Below are 14,850 nucleotides of genomic sequence, written 5' to 3'. Positions count from 1 at the left end.
TATATATATATATAGTGATTGGTCAAAAATGACTCCCCAAGATTTTTACATTTTTAGAGTCTGTACCTTGAAATGTCAAGAAATGCAAAAAGTGTGTAAGGAGCACTAGTTTGTTCACCTACTTTGAAACTTAGCAATTCTATGCCTTTTATCAAAAATTGCTGAAATTTTGTAGATAGGTTTCTGGATTAGGGGGATTGATGCTATTAAATTTTGGCAATTAAAGGTTGAGTGGGTGAGAATATAGAAGAAGGTCACTTGTCATATCTCAAGTGGGGTCACTATTATCATTGAAATTTTTTATAAAACTCGTCTCTACCTTCAAAATTAAGCTAATTTTATAATTAATAATATAAAAGTTTATTTAACAATTATTGTGTAGGTGATAAAATATTTATTACTTTATCAGATATTTTTCTAGTCCAAATAATTGCAGATAACTTTTTTAAATATTTAAAATATGTAAAAAACAAAGATAAGTACCAGTATATTGTAAGTTTATTTTTATCTTTTATCATTCTGTGTTTAACAAGTTTTTTAAAGATAAAGAAGAAAATAGTGCAAAGTTTTGCAATTTACTCTAATTACTATTATTAGAAATTTTACTAAAACAGAATATTTAAAATAATCTTATATGAAAACAATTATTTAGACTTAATGAAAAACCTACTCTACTATTAAATTAAATATTTATTAACTGTTTATCTTATTTATAATGTTAAGATGGATTATATACAATAAACATTAATATAATTATTCACCATGTTCTGTAATTGAACTTGCTATTGAATAACATCTAAAAATATTATTACTTTGTTTATTTCCTGATTTTTGAATTATGTGTTTTGTATAGTGAACACATGAATAACAAACTAAAACTAGAAAACTGATATGATTTATACATTCATCATTCATGTATATTTGTTTATACAAAAGTGTTTCTGTATATTTCCATTAATATATTTGGAATTTTGATATTACTTTTTACAGAATGTGAGGTAGTAAGTGGAAATTTTTATTTAATTATATTCAGTGGTATTTATACATTAAAAACCCATGTATTGATTTGCATGTTGTATTCCAATGTTGTGTTACATCACATAGTGACATTTGACATCACTAGCAAAAAACATGCCAATCTAAAATTCAAAATTCAAATTTATTTGAATTTAACAAGAACGATTTTACTAAAAAGTACAATTACTAATTATAATAATAAAAGAAGTCATTATTATTGTTATTTTTATAGCTATTGTTAAATTAAAAAGCATGTTTTTTTAAATTGGATTTTGTTTGAAAATATTCACAATAATTGTAATATTTTAGACAGGCAAAACTTCAACAACAACAATTCCTTAAGCCTACAAAACTCAAATCTAAAAGAAATAACAAAACAAACCTTTGATCTGAGCTTTCATGTATGAGTCTGTATACCAAAACAGACTTGCAAATCACTTTGTCACAACTTCAACTTGCTTTTAATACACTTAGCATAACTGCATTTAGAAATAACAAACAATTGCCTTAATAATCAGGTTATAATCTTAGCCAGATTATAACCTGATATTTAAGGCAATCACTGGTTATTTCTGTATATGCATCCGGCTTTGAGTTGTTTTATTATTTACAACTGCATTTAATTACATTTTTTGAAATGTCGGGAAAGTAATATGCCATATTTATGCAAAATATGAGCAAAAACGTCATTCTTATACAAGTTGAACACAGGTGTTTCCCTACATATGAACAAGTTTAAAGAAACAGAATCCATCTCTTCTGAATGGAAATTGTTCTTTGACATCACCTAAGACATCTTTTTACTTCCTGATTTTTAATGTCTTTACCATTTTCCATGACTGTTAAGTGAGTGGAGTTTTCCAAAACTTTGTTTAAACAAGGTCTAAATTTTGTGTTCCATTCTTACTTTATTCTTTTATGCAACTCTGTTAAACCTGATGATGACTGTAGTAAATGGTAGAAAACATTTGTTTTTACATTAAATTACTTTTATTTGCTGGATTTTTGATGTTGTTGATGTTAATTTATTTAACCTTATCCAGTTACTCTTGTATTATGTGGATGTTTTAAGAAATATACAAAATGTGTGATATACATTAATGTAAAAAAATTAAATTCTATTTTATAAAATCTCTTAGTATGCATTGTATTGTGCTGAATGAATATTGCTTTGTTAAAGCTAGTATATATGTTTTGTAATGTGCATGACTGATGTATTTTTTCTCAACAGGCCAATGTGAGAACAGTGCACTCAAAACATGTGTACTTATAAATTTTGTGAATCATATGTATATAGTACATCTGGAAAATAAATATTACAATATATGTATATTCAGCATTGTGTGTTGAGTACACGTATAACACATTACATATAACATTATAATAAACACATTATAATAATATGTTCATTAACATTTTGCTGGTTTTCAGTTAAACTGAATACAGTATAGTAGTCATGCACTGTACAGTATCAAATTGATTAAAAAGCATATGTAAAGAAATTGGAAGCTTACAGCAACATGCCTTGTATAAAGTTATGTCTGCAACATTCAGATTGCAAATAAAGTTGATGATGATATAAAAGAAATAGATCTGCTGTAAAAATTAATAGACATCACTGTAATAAACAATATAAGAATAATTTTTATATGAAAATTGAAAATTTTGAAATCATCAATTATCATCAAGTTAGACTAATAAAATGCTGCAGTAACAGAATAAGTGTCACAGGTCATAGTGCAAAAATTATTTATAAAGTCCCACAAAGTTTATATTTTTAACAAGTTTATTAACCAATCAGACTTTCTAAAGTCCTTGGCCCAGATGCACTTTACTGCCTGCTCTTAGCAAGATCTACCATTGAAGTGCTGATTAGTAAGTTGTACCTTGGGAATGAGGCAATTAAAATACTATGTGTGTGTTGGTTTTTTTTATGGCTTTTCCTCCTCTGTGCATTACATATACATTTCAATGTTTTCTACATTTTTGAAATGTATATCACTTATACTGGAATAGCAATTATAAATATGAAATGTAACATCTTTTGACTTTTCTCACCTTATTTTATGCATTAATGAAAATATACATCCTCTGTAAAATGGAAACTTATCAAAGCAGAAAATTCTGGCTGGTACTGTTATGTTTTATTTTACTCAGAGTTATACTGTCCTACATAGTTTTAATTTATATTTTATTCATTAAAAAACTAATACAGTATAATCAAAAAATCTTACTGGAACTAAATCAAATAAATAATATAAGTAAACAACGCCTTTTTAACAGTCCAGCAAAAACATTTAATTCTCTAATAACGTTTTCGACCAATTTTAGCGGCCTTCATCAGTTACTCCAAATTTCTACTAAATTTCGAATATTTTGTTCTTTTTGATATTGGAGTAACTGATGAAGGCCGCTAAAATCGGTCGAAAACATTATTAGAGAATTAAATGTTTTTGCTGGACTGTTAAAAAGGCGTTGTTTACTTATAAAAACTAATATAATTTTATTATTTCTAGATTTTGTAATTACTATAATATAATTACTAGTTCTTTGTCTATAATTTTTCATATTAAATATAAGTTATGATTATTCTGGGGATATATATATCCCCAGAATAATCAACTATATATGAAAAAATCAAGATATATATACAATATTGATTTTTTTTCATTGTAATAATTTTAGAAAATTATTAATATTAATTTTTATCATTTTATATAGCTGTATATACAAATCCAAGTAGATTTAATTTGAAGAATTATCTTGATAAAAATTATAACATATTGGTAGATAAAATATTTTTACTTGTGCTTGGAGTTCGTCGTGTCAAAGATCCACTCTTTCTAGTGAAAGACTTTTCAGGTAATATATATTTTTAGTTTGCCATAGGATATATAACTTTAGTTATAAATTTTATTCAGAAATAGTTTCAAAAAAATAAAATTTTTAAAAGACTTCAAGGTTATAGCTTGATTGTTATATACCATTTATTTTTATTTCAAATAGTCAACATGTCTAAAAACATGGATTAACTTTTTAGTTGAAAATTTAAATATTAATGTACATGATGGCTATAATTAAACTGACCATACTTAGAGCCTGTTAGGTCAGTTCTAATGGACATAGGTTGATGAATTTGGAGTATATGCTTTTCACATCACAGGGAATAAATTTCTAGAAAACAAAAATTAGTTCAAATTTTCTCCAGTAGGCAAAAATATGGTGCTTCAATAACAACAACAATAAATCAGTAAAGCAAAATGCTATCTTACACTTTATTTTACAGCATGTGTTCAATATGTGAACCTTTTATATTAATTACATGATGTGGCATGATCAATTGACACATGAAGCATTTTGGTGGGAATATTGGTGATATGCTGTTTTATGCTGGCCTTCATCTGAGGCAGAGATTGTTATAGCCCAGACACGTTGTTTTCTACAGTAACTTACATAACAATACATCACTGTGCTTGTTCGTGAAACATCATATTTTTGCCTAGTGGTAAAAGTGTTTCACAGAAATTAATTCCCCATGGATGAATAGCATATATATGAAGTTTCATCAACATATGTTTATTAGAACCAGCCCCAGTGGGCTCTTGAGTAAAGATCAGTTTAATTATAACCATTTTGTACTTGAATTGAATATAGGAGAGGGAGAAATTGTTTTTCTTAGTTCACCAATAAGGAAGAGGAAGGATCATTTATTTTCTGTTTTTATGTATGAAAATTGCATTAAGTCAACTTTATTAACTTTTTTGACAAAACTTCATTTTCAGTTTTGATATAGTGATAATTTGTGGTTTCATTTTTTATTTCATTTCACATTTTTCAGATGTTCTTGCATAATAAAACATAAATGATGCTCTTGAATCACTTAATAATTAATTCATCTTTAAATTCAAACATATGGAATAGACCTAGACCTTGAGTGTGGATGTTCCATTGGATTTTAAAATAGGTGTTAAATTGTAATTAACCAAAATTATAATAGTTCTATTATGTACATTGTTTTATCTAAATTTTATATTTGATCATTGATTTTAATTTCTGTCTTAAGAAAATATGAACATATATATATTTATTCATGAAAAATAAACAGAAAAGTTAAATTCACAGATAAATTAAATTATCTAGTATTAAATATTCTAGATTTATCATTTTTTTATTAATTTATAATAATTTTACAATCTTACAGAATGGCATGATAAACATAGAGATTGTTGGATGATAATTATTGGTTCAAAGGTAATGTTTTTTACTATAATTGTATAAGCATTATTTTAGTATAAAATATGCCATGTATTAAACAAATAAGTGAAAAAATATTAATACTTTTATTATTATGAGTTTTTATGAGAAAAATAGATTTGTTAATTTTTAACATTCTTATTATATCTCAACTGAAGAATAATCTTACATAATTAAAAGTAATTAATTATTATTTTCAATATATTATACATAGGTATATATAAATTAGTATTTGAGTTAATAAATTATGATTTAATATAAAATGTATTTTTTATATGCCACAATATTAAATATTTATTGATTTTTTTTTAAGATGGAAGATGATTATTTTCAAGAAGTATCAGAAAATATTAGCAGGTATAAAAATTAACCTAAATATTTATATATGTATTATTTGGAAAATATATTATAATATATTTTGCAAATTTAACAGTAGTAATAATAAAAATAATCAATTTGAATATATTATATTGCAAAATGTATAATAATGGAAATATTTATCAAAAACTAAGAGAAACTTAAATTTTGGAATTACACAATATACACTTCAATTAAATAAATTTGTGTAATGATACAATGAATGATTTAAAAATGATCTGATTTAAAGATAATTTGTAAAGGATCAAAGGGAAATATTTAGAAATATCCCTTCACTCCCCAAACAGTTGTTCAAACAACTGTTTGGGGCGTGCAGGGATATTTTTTCATCACATGCCACGATATCTGACACTGATGTCAGTGGTGGACAATAATGTGAAGAAATGGAGTAGATAAGTATAATCTCTCTACTGCTTATTCAGCTATGGATCTGGAAGATCCACATGCAGGGTCGTAGGATGGAGATTATATTAAAATTAAGGTAGACTACAAGATCGTAGAATCTTGGTCTTGTCAGGCTCCCAACACCAGCCGAAAATTTAGTGTTAGGCACGCTTCTGTGAAATTTAGATAACTCTTCTGAGATGGAGGGACCATAGGTAAGCGATAGGATTTCGGCACAGAAATGAGTTCAGAGATGAGACCATGATAAATCAACAAATCAAAATTTAATTAAGATGAAATATAAACAAAGTACAATCAAGCAAGCAACATTTATTCTCTAGTTACCTTGCAAGAGAAAGAGTTTACATTAATAAAACTTATACTACCTCATTGTAGATTTGGAGTCACTCTTGTATTGACAACAAAATGTTGATGCAGAACTACAGTGGATGTTCGGCTGATGGGGAGAAGTTTAAGGCAGAAACTTATGGCACACAAGTTAAATCTGTGGACGAGAGACTGTTATGGCACTTTCTCAAATTCTTGTGGACTGCCAGTCTCTTATGGCAAATCTGTTATTCTGTAGACTGCCCCAAATGGCAGGAAAATCACCCTTTTTATTGTCCTTTCTTTCCAATTGCATAAAAGAATCTGCTGGATGTCAAATTTGTAGATAAGGTTTTGTGTGAAAAGAAGTTGATTTCCTTTTCTACTGAAAATATGATATTGTATCTTCCCTTTTTGTAAATAACTTTGAAAAACTAAATATATTTCCTATACTAATTAATTAAATAAATCCTGATTCTCACAATAATGTAGGTAGTTCACCAAAGTCTAAGATATTACGATAAAACACTGTAGACCTATCTGAACACCCTCTGCATGGGCCTAGCATTAGGCTGCTAGGTGCCTCATACATTTGAGCCTACTTGCATGTTGGCCAACTGCAGTGACCCATAAGAGGGGAAAGGGGATCCAAAAGGTTGAGGTCATGGCTTTCAGGGATGATCAAAATGGGGGATTATATACAACACACCTCTTTGGCCTCTGCTTCCCTGTAGACAGATGGCCATGCCTAGCCCAGGCTGGTCATAAAGGATCATCTCATATCAGCATGCTGTGTTATCAGTTGGGTGAGCCTGGGACAAAATGGTTTGGGGGAGAATCCCAGGATTTTGTAGCTGGAGGTCATACTCTGCTTGATGTCACTCTGTTGCAGACTATACTTGCTTCGAAGTCCTGGGTGAGAAGTGAATATAGTCCAAAACAATCTGACTACATTAGCTCTTAATACCTGATCATCCATTCACAGAAGGTGGAAAAGAAATTATCTGAGTTATCTCCCTTTACCATTTGCAGGACCCTCAGCCAAATAGCTGGACCACCAAAAATGGTACAAAAACTTTGATCAAGAGATCTACTCATAAAGACTGAAAACAGCCAACATAGTAAAAAGTTCCAAGCAATAACCAATTTCATAGGAATGCTAGTCACAGTAACTCCACATAGATATCTAAATTACTCCAGAGGAATAATATTTAGTACAATCCTTCTGATTTGCACAATGGAAGAAATTTTAGACAATCTGGCAAGCCAGGGAATTTTAGCAGTCAAAAGGATCAACTAAACATGAAACAAGGAAGTGATTCTTACACAGCATTTAATTATAACCTTCAACACATCTAACTTTTCTGTAGATATCAAAATAGGATACTTAAATTGTGAGTCCAACCATATATCCTGAACCCTCTTTTATTTTATAACTACTAGGCTTATGGACACACCAAATACAACTGTCAAAGCAAAATACAATGTCCAAACTGTGGGGAATAACCACAAGTTTGTTCCTCACAGTAAAAGTAGCTGTCCAAATCCATCTGTGTGTCTAAACTGTGGGGGAGATCATACAGCATCCTCCACAAGATGCCCAAAAATGGACAGCAGAAAAAGAAGTCCTGCACTCAGAGCTGGTCCTGCCATAGGGCGAACGGAACAGCCGCTCCAGGTGCTAAGTCCTAGCGGGCACCTCAGTGGTACAGAAAATTAAAGGAAAAAATATTTTTTTCACTTTTCGATATTTTAATTGCAAGTGTGTGGCCAGTATGTGAATGGCCTTATCTGTTGAGATAGTGTGGATCGAGTGCATAGTCACCCCTGGGCGCCATAATATGATCAGCAAGATCCTGTTATGGCGCCCTAAAACTTGCCTCGGGCCAGCACTGCTTGCACATACAAGTGATAGAATGAACTATTTATATAGAAGCAAAGTGGAGATATGTCCTACTAAACCCACATATGCTAATAAGCTCTTGCAGAAAATTTCACAGGAAGTTCAAACCAAAATCAGCATATCTCCTATGAAATCTACCAAAACCTTACAGAAGAATGTGGCAACAAAAAGCACATCTGCTATGTTGGAAAAATAAATTTTCTACATTTTCATGATCTGTCTATAGGTGGCAACACCAATCGATTTGTTGTGAGCTCCCTCTACTTCTTTGTCTTTTTCCCGCCTTTTTCGTTCTCTTCAAGTGTGTGAAGTTGTAGTGTTCCTTCTTTTGTGTAAATTAAAGTTTATTGTTAGTTATAACAGTGTCTGTTGCAGATTTAATCATCCAGTCTCAACATGCTATACAGTTAACAAAACTGACTAGTCTCAGCAACAAAATGGAAAACATTGAATACAAAACATCTGTCCTGCCATCCTATCCAACACCAACTTCTTTGAAAACAAAAAACAAAATCCATAACCAGGACAGCAAACAAACAGCAACCATGAAACAACATAAACACATCTCAAAAAGACAAAAACAGTAAATAAACCTACTCAGCAAGAAATGCTATTCTCACAACTTACTTGACCTCTCTGAATATGCACATGGTAATACTTCAATGAAATTGTCCAGGGATATGATACAAAACTGATGAACTCCAAGACATACAAATTGGGCCATAAATCTGTATTATGCCTATGGGAAACAAAGGCTAAACAATTGACAATCTTAAGTTCAAACATTACAGTGCTTTTTGCAAAGACCACCATTCCACACAAAATTCTTGTGGCAGAGTGACAATTCTGGTCCCACACCAAGTTCCTTTGTTCTCATTTTTCCAGGCTGTGGCAGTCCAAATTCATCATCAGAAACTAATAACAGTGGGAAAAATATATCTTCTGTCAAGAGACAGTAAAACAGTAAAACAGACTGACTTACAAGTTAGAATTACTCATAAACCAACTCCCAAAACCCTGGATACTGCTGGGAGACTAACAGTCACAGTTCAAGCTGGGATAAAAACTATAGAGGACAAGCTGACCATAGAGGACAAATTATCAAAACACTTCTGGATTACACACTCTCTGCCTGTACAACACTGGCATCCCTACTCATTTTCACTATCCAAACCACACCTTGTCAACTATAGACCTCACTATTAGCAGACCAGAGACTTTTGAAAATTGGAAGTGGCACAGTCAAATGGTTTTATTCTCAACAAGAAAAACTATTTGCATACATATCTGTAGAATCAAAAGACTACATCCTGATCAATCAGGCTTAGAGATATACAAATAAAAGTCCAAACAGAACCAAATTCTTTGATATTATCTTAGACAAGTCTCTTACATTTAAACCTTATATTACCCATGTAAAGGGCTGGTGTACATACATGTGCAATGAATATATTAAAAACATGATACAATACCTTCTTGGGAAACCAACAGGAAAACCATGCAGAAAATCTATCAGGCACTTATACTGGAATAACTAGACAATGGAAGTGCAGTACATGGATCTGCAAGTCCATCAAGATCACACCTGCTTGATCCAATTCACCATACAGGAATATGCCTGTTCATAGGACTGTTTCAAACCATACCAATATCAAACTTATAGACAGAATCAATGGAACTACTTCTATCTCTGCAAAGATTGCATCTTTCATTACAGTTATATTTGAAACTCCAAACCCATCAGGTATCCCTCTTACATCAGCTAACAATCCCATCAATTTCAGAAGCTTTCATTCATAAGCAACCCTAGTACAAACCTCCAATTTCTAAACGTTTGCATACCAACTTACAAGCAATAGCGAGGTTGTGGCCGAAGTTTTCAATGAGAAAACATAAATGTTGGATATTCAGCACCATCTTCCTGTAAGCCTAGAAGTATGACAATGGTGTTTGGAATGTCAGTGGAATCATGCTTGATGTTCCAAACACTATTGTCATACTTCTAGGCTTACAGGAAGGTTGCGCTGAATGTCCAACATTTATGTTTTCTCATTGTAAAAACTTTGGCCAGAACCTCGCTATAAAATCTTCCATCTGTACATCCATTGTCCCTTGATTCTCAACACCCCCCCATGGCTCTATACAGCAACAGATATTCATTTGACTTAGAGCTACTCAAAAGAAACTACAACAAATTCTATATACCAACAACTATTCAGAGAACACCAATCTCAATATAGCCATACGATATTCATATATACAGATGGCTCAAAATGAACAACAGTAGGGGTACCTTTTATCTATATTGAGGTTGTCTATGCTGCAGATATTTAAAGTACTCAAATGAGTACAAATTCTCATCTTCAGGAGTTTTATAATGATGGTATTCTTCTCTGTGTAATCAGTTTTAGAATTTGTCTATGTTTATTTTAGAACTACAGTAATACCCCGACTTACGCTACCCTGACTTACGCGAATCCAGAGTTACGCAATTTTCAAATCTCGTCGATTCGTCTTTTGTTTGAGCGCCACGCAACTCTTAATTACTCATTCCCCCCACACTATTATTCGGCTTACATGTTCGGACGTGTTCGACATATAGCTACAATTTATTTTGTGTTATTTGTATGTATTTATATGCAAAATTATACCCCGACTTACGCGAATTCGACTTACGTGGTTATCGCTCGGTCTTACCTATCATGTAAGTTCAGGGTATTACTGTATTGAAAATAGTAATTGTACTTAAAAGCATTGAGTAATTTAACTTTTATTTTTTTCTTTTTTACATTTGAATTTGTTTTAAAATGTATATTGATAACTGGTTATACCAAAAGATAATTTTATTTAATACTAGTCTTAAACATTATTTAACATTGTGTGATTATGTTTTATAGATATGTAAGTTGTATGTTAATGATTTATGTTAAGTATAAATTCATAAAAATTAAGTATAAATATAGTATATGCAGATGTGATTAAGTCCACAGATCTTTGGAGATTCTGGAATAATTATTATATGAGTATTCCATAATGCTTTTTGTAAGAATTTCCATAAATGTTTTCCATAAATGCTTTTGTAAATGCTAATCATACATACATATATACAATAGCTTTTTATTTTACTCTGAAAATAAAATTTCAAGGTTTATGGTGTGATGTGGGGGAGCATATATAAGTCCATACTTACTGGTTTATAAGTGATGTTCAAGTGGGTTGATACTATCCCAGAAAATGAGGCCATTATATAATTATCTGCAGGTATTACAAGTTTGATACTTAATAAATTATTTGATTGTCTTTTATTTTTTCTTTAGCCTGGATGAAAGCAATTCAGAAAGTTTTCAATGTGTTGAATGAAATCTTTTAGTTTCTGATGTTCATTCAACACATTGAAACTTTCTGAATTGCTTTCATCCAGGCTCAAAAAACTGAGATGATCAAATGGCTTACCCATCATCAAATTCACAATACCTGCAGAGAATTGCATAATGGCCTCATTTACTGGGATGATATCAATCCACTTGAACATCTCTTAGAAGCCAATAAATAAAATTTAAATTAATTATTTCTCTAAAATGATACATCTAAACATATAATTAATCAATTCATATTTAAAGAAATTCTCCAATAATAGTCAGTATAGGTAAACTTGAATAATTATTTCAGGTTGGGTGAACACGTGGACAAAGTTTAGAATTGGTACCAACTCATCATCCTAGTAGGCTAGTACCATCCATGTTGACAGATTTTCAACTCATGCCAACAAATTGATTTTATTTAGTAGATAATACTATTATCTAATAAAGGAATTTTTCTTTTTTGAAAAGCAAAGTATTGTAGTAGTATTATTAAGTAAAGTTTATTTGCTAATTTTCTAGAGCAAGAGGCATTTTGCTGTTACCACAATTACCACAACATGATGTGCATGCAACAATGAGAGATAGTTTTGCTGTTATCAATTGCTCCCAAAGTGAAGGAATGTGCTCATCTATTTTGGAGGTAGTCAAATGAAAATTATCACTTTGAATCATAAATTTTAAAAATAATTTATTAAATTTCTTCTAGATATTATTAAATAATTTAGTGTAATTTGATTTAAAACATTTTAAAATTTAATTTGAAATTTTAATATAAGTATCAAATAATGATATACATGTTTTAGGCAATGGATCTTTATGTTCCAGTTATTGCTAGAGATATTCCAGGAAATAGAGATTTAATTGAAGATCGAGTTACCGGTTTATTATATAAAACACCAAAGGTATTGTTTACTTAATATCAAATACAAATTTTTGTAAATGTTGAGCTGAATGGAAAGATTAATGAAATTTGTAATATATACAAGTTATAAATTTAATAAGAAGATTAAGAAATTGATTTTTAGTATTATGCTCATTACATTCTATTAAAAAGTATGTGGCAATGAAGAATGATGTATCTGTGATTGCCAGTCAAATCTAAATATTTTTTTAATGTCATTTTTCATCCATTCACTGTATACATTAAGTTTTAAATTGAAGTTTTAAATTATTAAAGTTGCTACAGATCAATAAAACATACACTTGTTTACAATAATAATCTGTCATTAGTATTCTTTTGAACATCTCAAGATTTTGAGACAGCATGTGAAAATCTTTGTGATAAACATTTTTCGTTATCCACAACCTTTATTAATGATTAAAAAATTTCTCTAAAAATTCTCTTTTTCTACACATTTATGTATATTTTTTGGTAATAACATTAAAACTATAAAATGTTTAACATTTTAATTTTAAAATTTAAGAAGATAATGTTTAATAAATATTTTCATAATACCGTATTTACTTACATATAAGAAGAGGATTTTATCTATTTTTCACTGTTTCAAAAACCTAGGTCATCCTACACGTGCAAGCGAAGGATTATTTTCATTTTTATATAATTTTTGTAAACTGTGTATTCGCATTTTTTCCAGATTCTTCCATTCTTGTGTTTAAAAACAAAAGTATTTTATCTGGGTCATTTGAATCATTCTTGTGTATTATCTGGAGTAAATATGAATAGCAATAGGAAAAGCAAAGGTTTTGAATTGAATTCTAAAAATACACGGGAGCCCAATATAAGTTTTAATTCATTCCCATGTGAAAAAAGATGATTACAGTTGTCCCTTGATAATCCGACAGGTATAGGACCAAAGGTGTGTCAGATTACCAAAAGTGTCCGGATTACCGAAAATAATTACATATTTCGTATTGTTTTGCTAGCAGTAACTTACAATATTCTCTACTCCAACTGTTCGAACAGAACTGCTCACATAAAACACACAAAATGTGTGTCATCGAGTAAGAATTGGATGGGGAGATTCACATCGCGACATGCTTCTGTGCAAGCAGACACGTAACGGGGACGGTACCTTGACGGGAGGTGCGTCGGACTACTGAGCATGTCGGATTTAAAAACGTCGGACTATAGAAGGACAACTGTATTTGGAAATCAGAATTTGAAGAAACTCATCAGTGTAATCGACGAAGAGTGGATTCGACTGTTAAGAATTGGCCAAAAAAGGTTCCCGATTGTCCAGCTTCATATGAACAAATTATGTAGTCGATTTTACAAGATTTTTCCTTAAAGTTTAAAATGCCAGTAATTTTTGTGGGACAATGTGTGCATTTACATGCATTTGATATTTTATTTGTTATTAAATGAAATAAAATTAGAATTGTATTAATAAATCTAATTTTCTTTATTTTGGTCTTTAAAGTCACACCTCATCCTATATGCGAGATCGTCTTATATTTGAGTAAATACAGTAAATAAAATTTTAGGACCTATATTTTGTTGAAATTCCAAAATTTGTAAAAATTTTTATATCCATAATTGCTCTTAAATTTTATTTGGCTGTACAATATAAAGCCTAATAGATACATTTGTTATATAAAAAGTTGTTATATACAAAGTATTTTATTTGTGGTGCATTATATATATATAAATTGTATTAATATTATTTTACAATTTAATTGTAATTAATATTAACATTTATTTAATGAGTATAATGCTGTAAACAAATTACATTTTGTGTTGTCTATAATAATCATTGCTATAATTAAATGTTTCTGCAATTCTACTTACTAATATTATTATTATATATTTATGGACATTTAGGAATTTTTAAATGCTGCAGAAGAGTTGATGAATGATCATTCTCTAAAAAATATTCTGATTGAAAATGCCAAACAACAGATCAATAGAAAGCATCTTTGTTCAACAGAATCAAAATTATATCTTGAATTAATTCATTCTATGCTATCAGAAACCAGCTGAAATGTGAAGTTTTTAAATTACAAACCAAATACCAAAATTCTAACATTAACTAATAAAATTTTATATTATTTTTATAGTATATATTTTTATAAAAATTGTTATAAAGTTTAATGTGAATAAAATAGTAATGATTTTTATTTCATATTAAATATATTTGCATTGATTTTAATTATAAAAATCAGTAAGTTAGAAAATACAAGAATCTTCTTGTTAAGATGATAATTTTCATTGGGTGTATTTTTTATTTTAAATAAATTTAATAATACAATTCATTTATTTTGAAT

General features: G+C 29.7%; 1 protein-coding gene across 5 annotated transcripts in view; it reads left to right on the top strand.

Annotated features, from left to right (window-relative positions):
* The window catches only part of LOC111613072 (glycosyltransferase 1 domain-containing protein 1-like), a 34,966-nt gene extending 20,352 nt beyond the window's left edge, over positions 1-14,614 (top strand). For 3 of the 5 annotated variants that reach the window (XM_023354375.1, XM_023354376.1, XM_023354374.1), the window contains exons 6-11: positions 3,739-3,879; positions 5,219-5,268; positions 5,585-5,628; positions 12,145-12,265; positions 12,429-12,527; positions 14,408-14,614. In XM_023354375.1, the coding sequence (XP_023210143.1) occupies positions 3,739-3,879; positions 5,219-5,268; positions 5,585-5,628; positions 12,145-12,265; positions 12,429-12,527; positions 14,408-14,566 (614 nt within the window). In that variant the 3' untranslated portion in view covers positions 14,567-14,614. The remainder of the gene's footprint in view (positions 1-3,738; positions 3,880-5,218; positions 5,269-5,584; positions 5,629-12,144; positions 12,266-12,428; positions 12,528-14,407) is intronic. The other 2 variants (XM_023354377.1, XM_023354378.1) reach the window with 2 other exon arrangements.
* The last annotated feature ends 236 nt before the right edge of the window (positions 14,615-14,850 follow it).

The sequence above is a fragment of the Centruroides sculpturatus genome, unplaced genomic scaffold (assembly GCF_000671375.1).
Source record: "Centruroides sculpturatus isolate CEXI.00-Female unplaced genomic scaffold, Cexi_2.0 scaffold1591, whole genome shotgun sequence".
Taxonomy (NCBI): domain Eukaryota; kingdom Metazoa; phylum Arthropoda; class Arachnida; order Scorpiones; family Buthidae; genus Centruroides; species Centruroides sculpturatus.
Note: the sequence above shows the minus strand (reverse complement) of the source record. Positions and strands in the feature narration are given on the sequence as shown.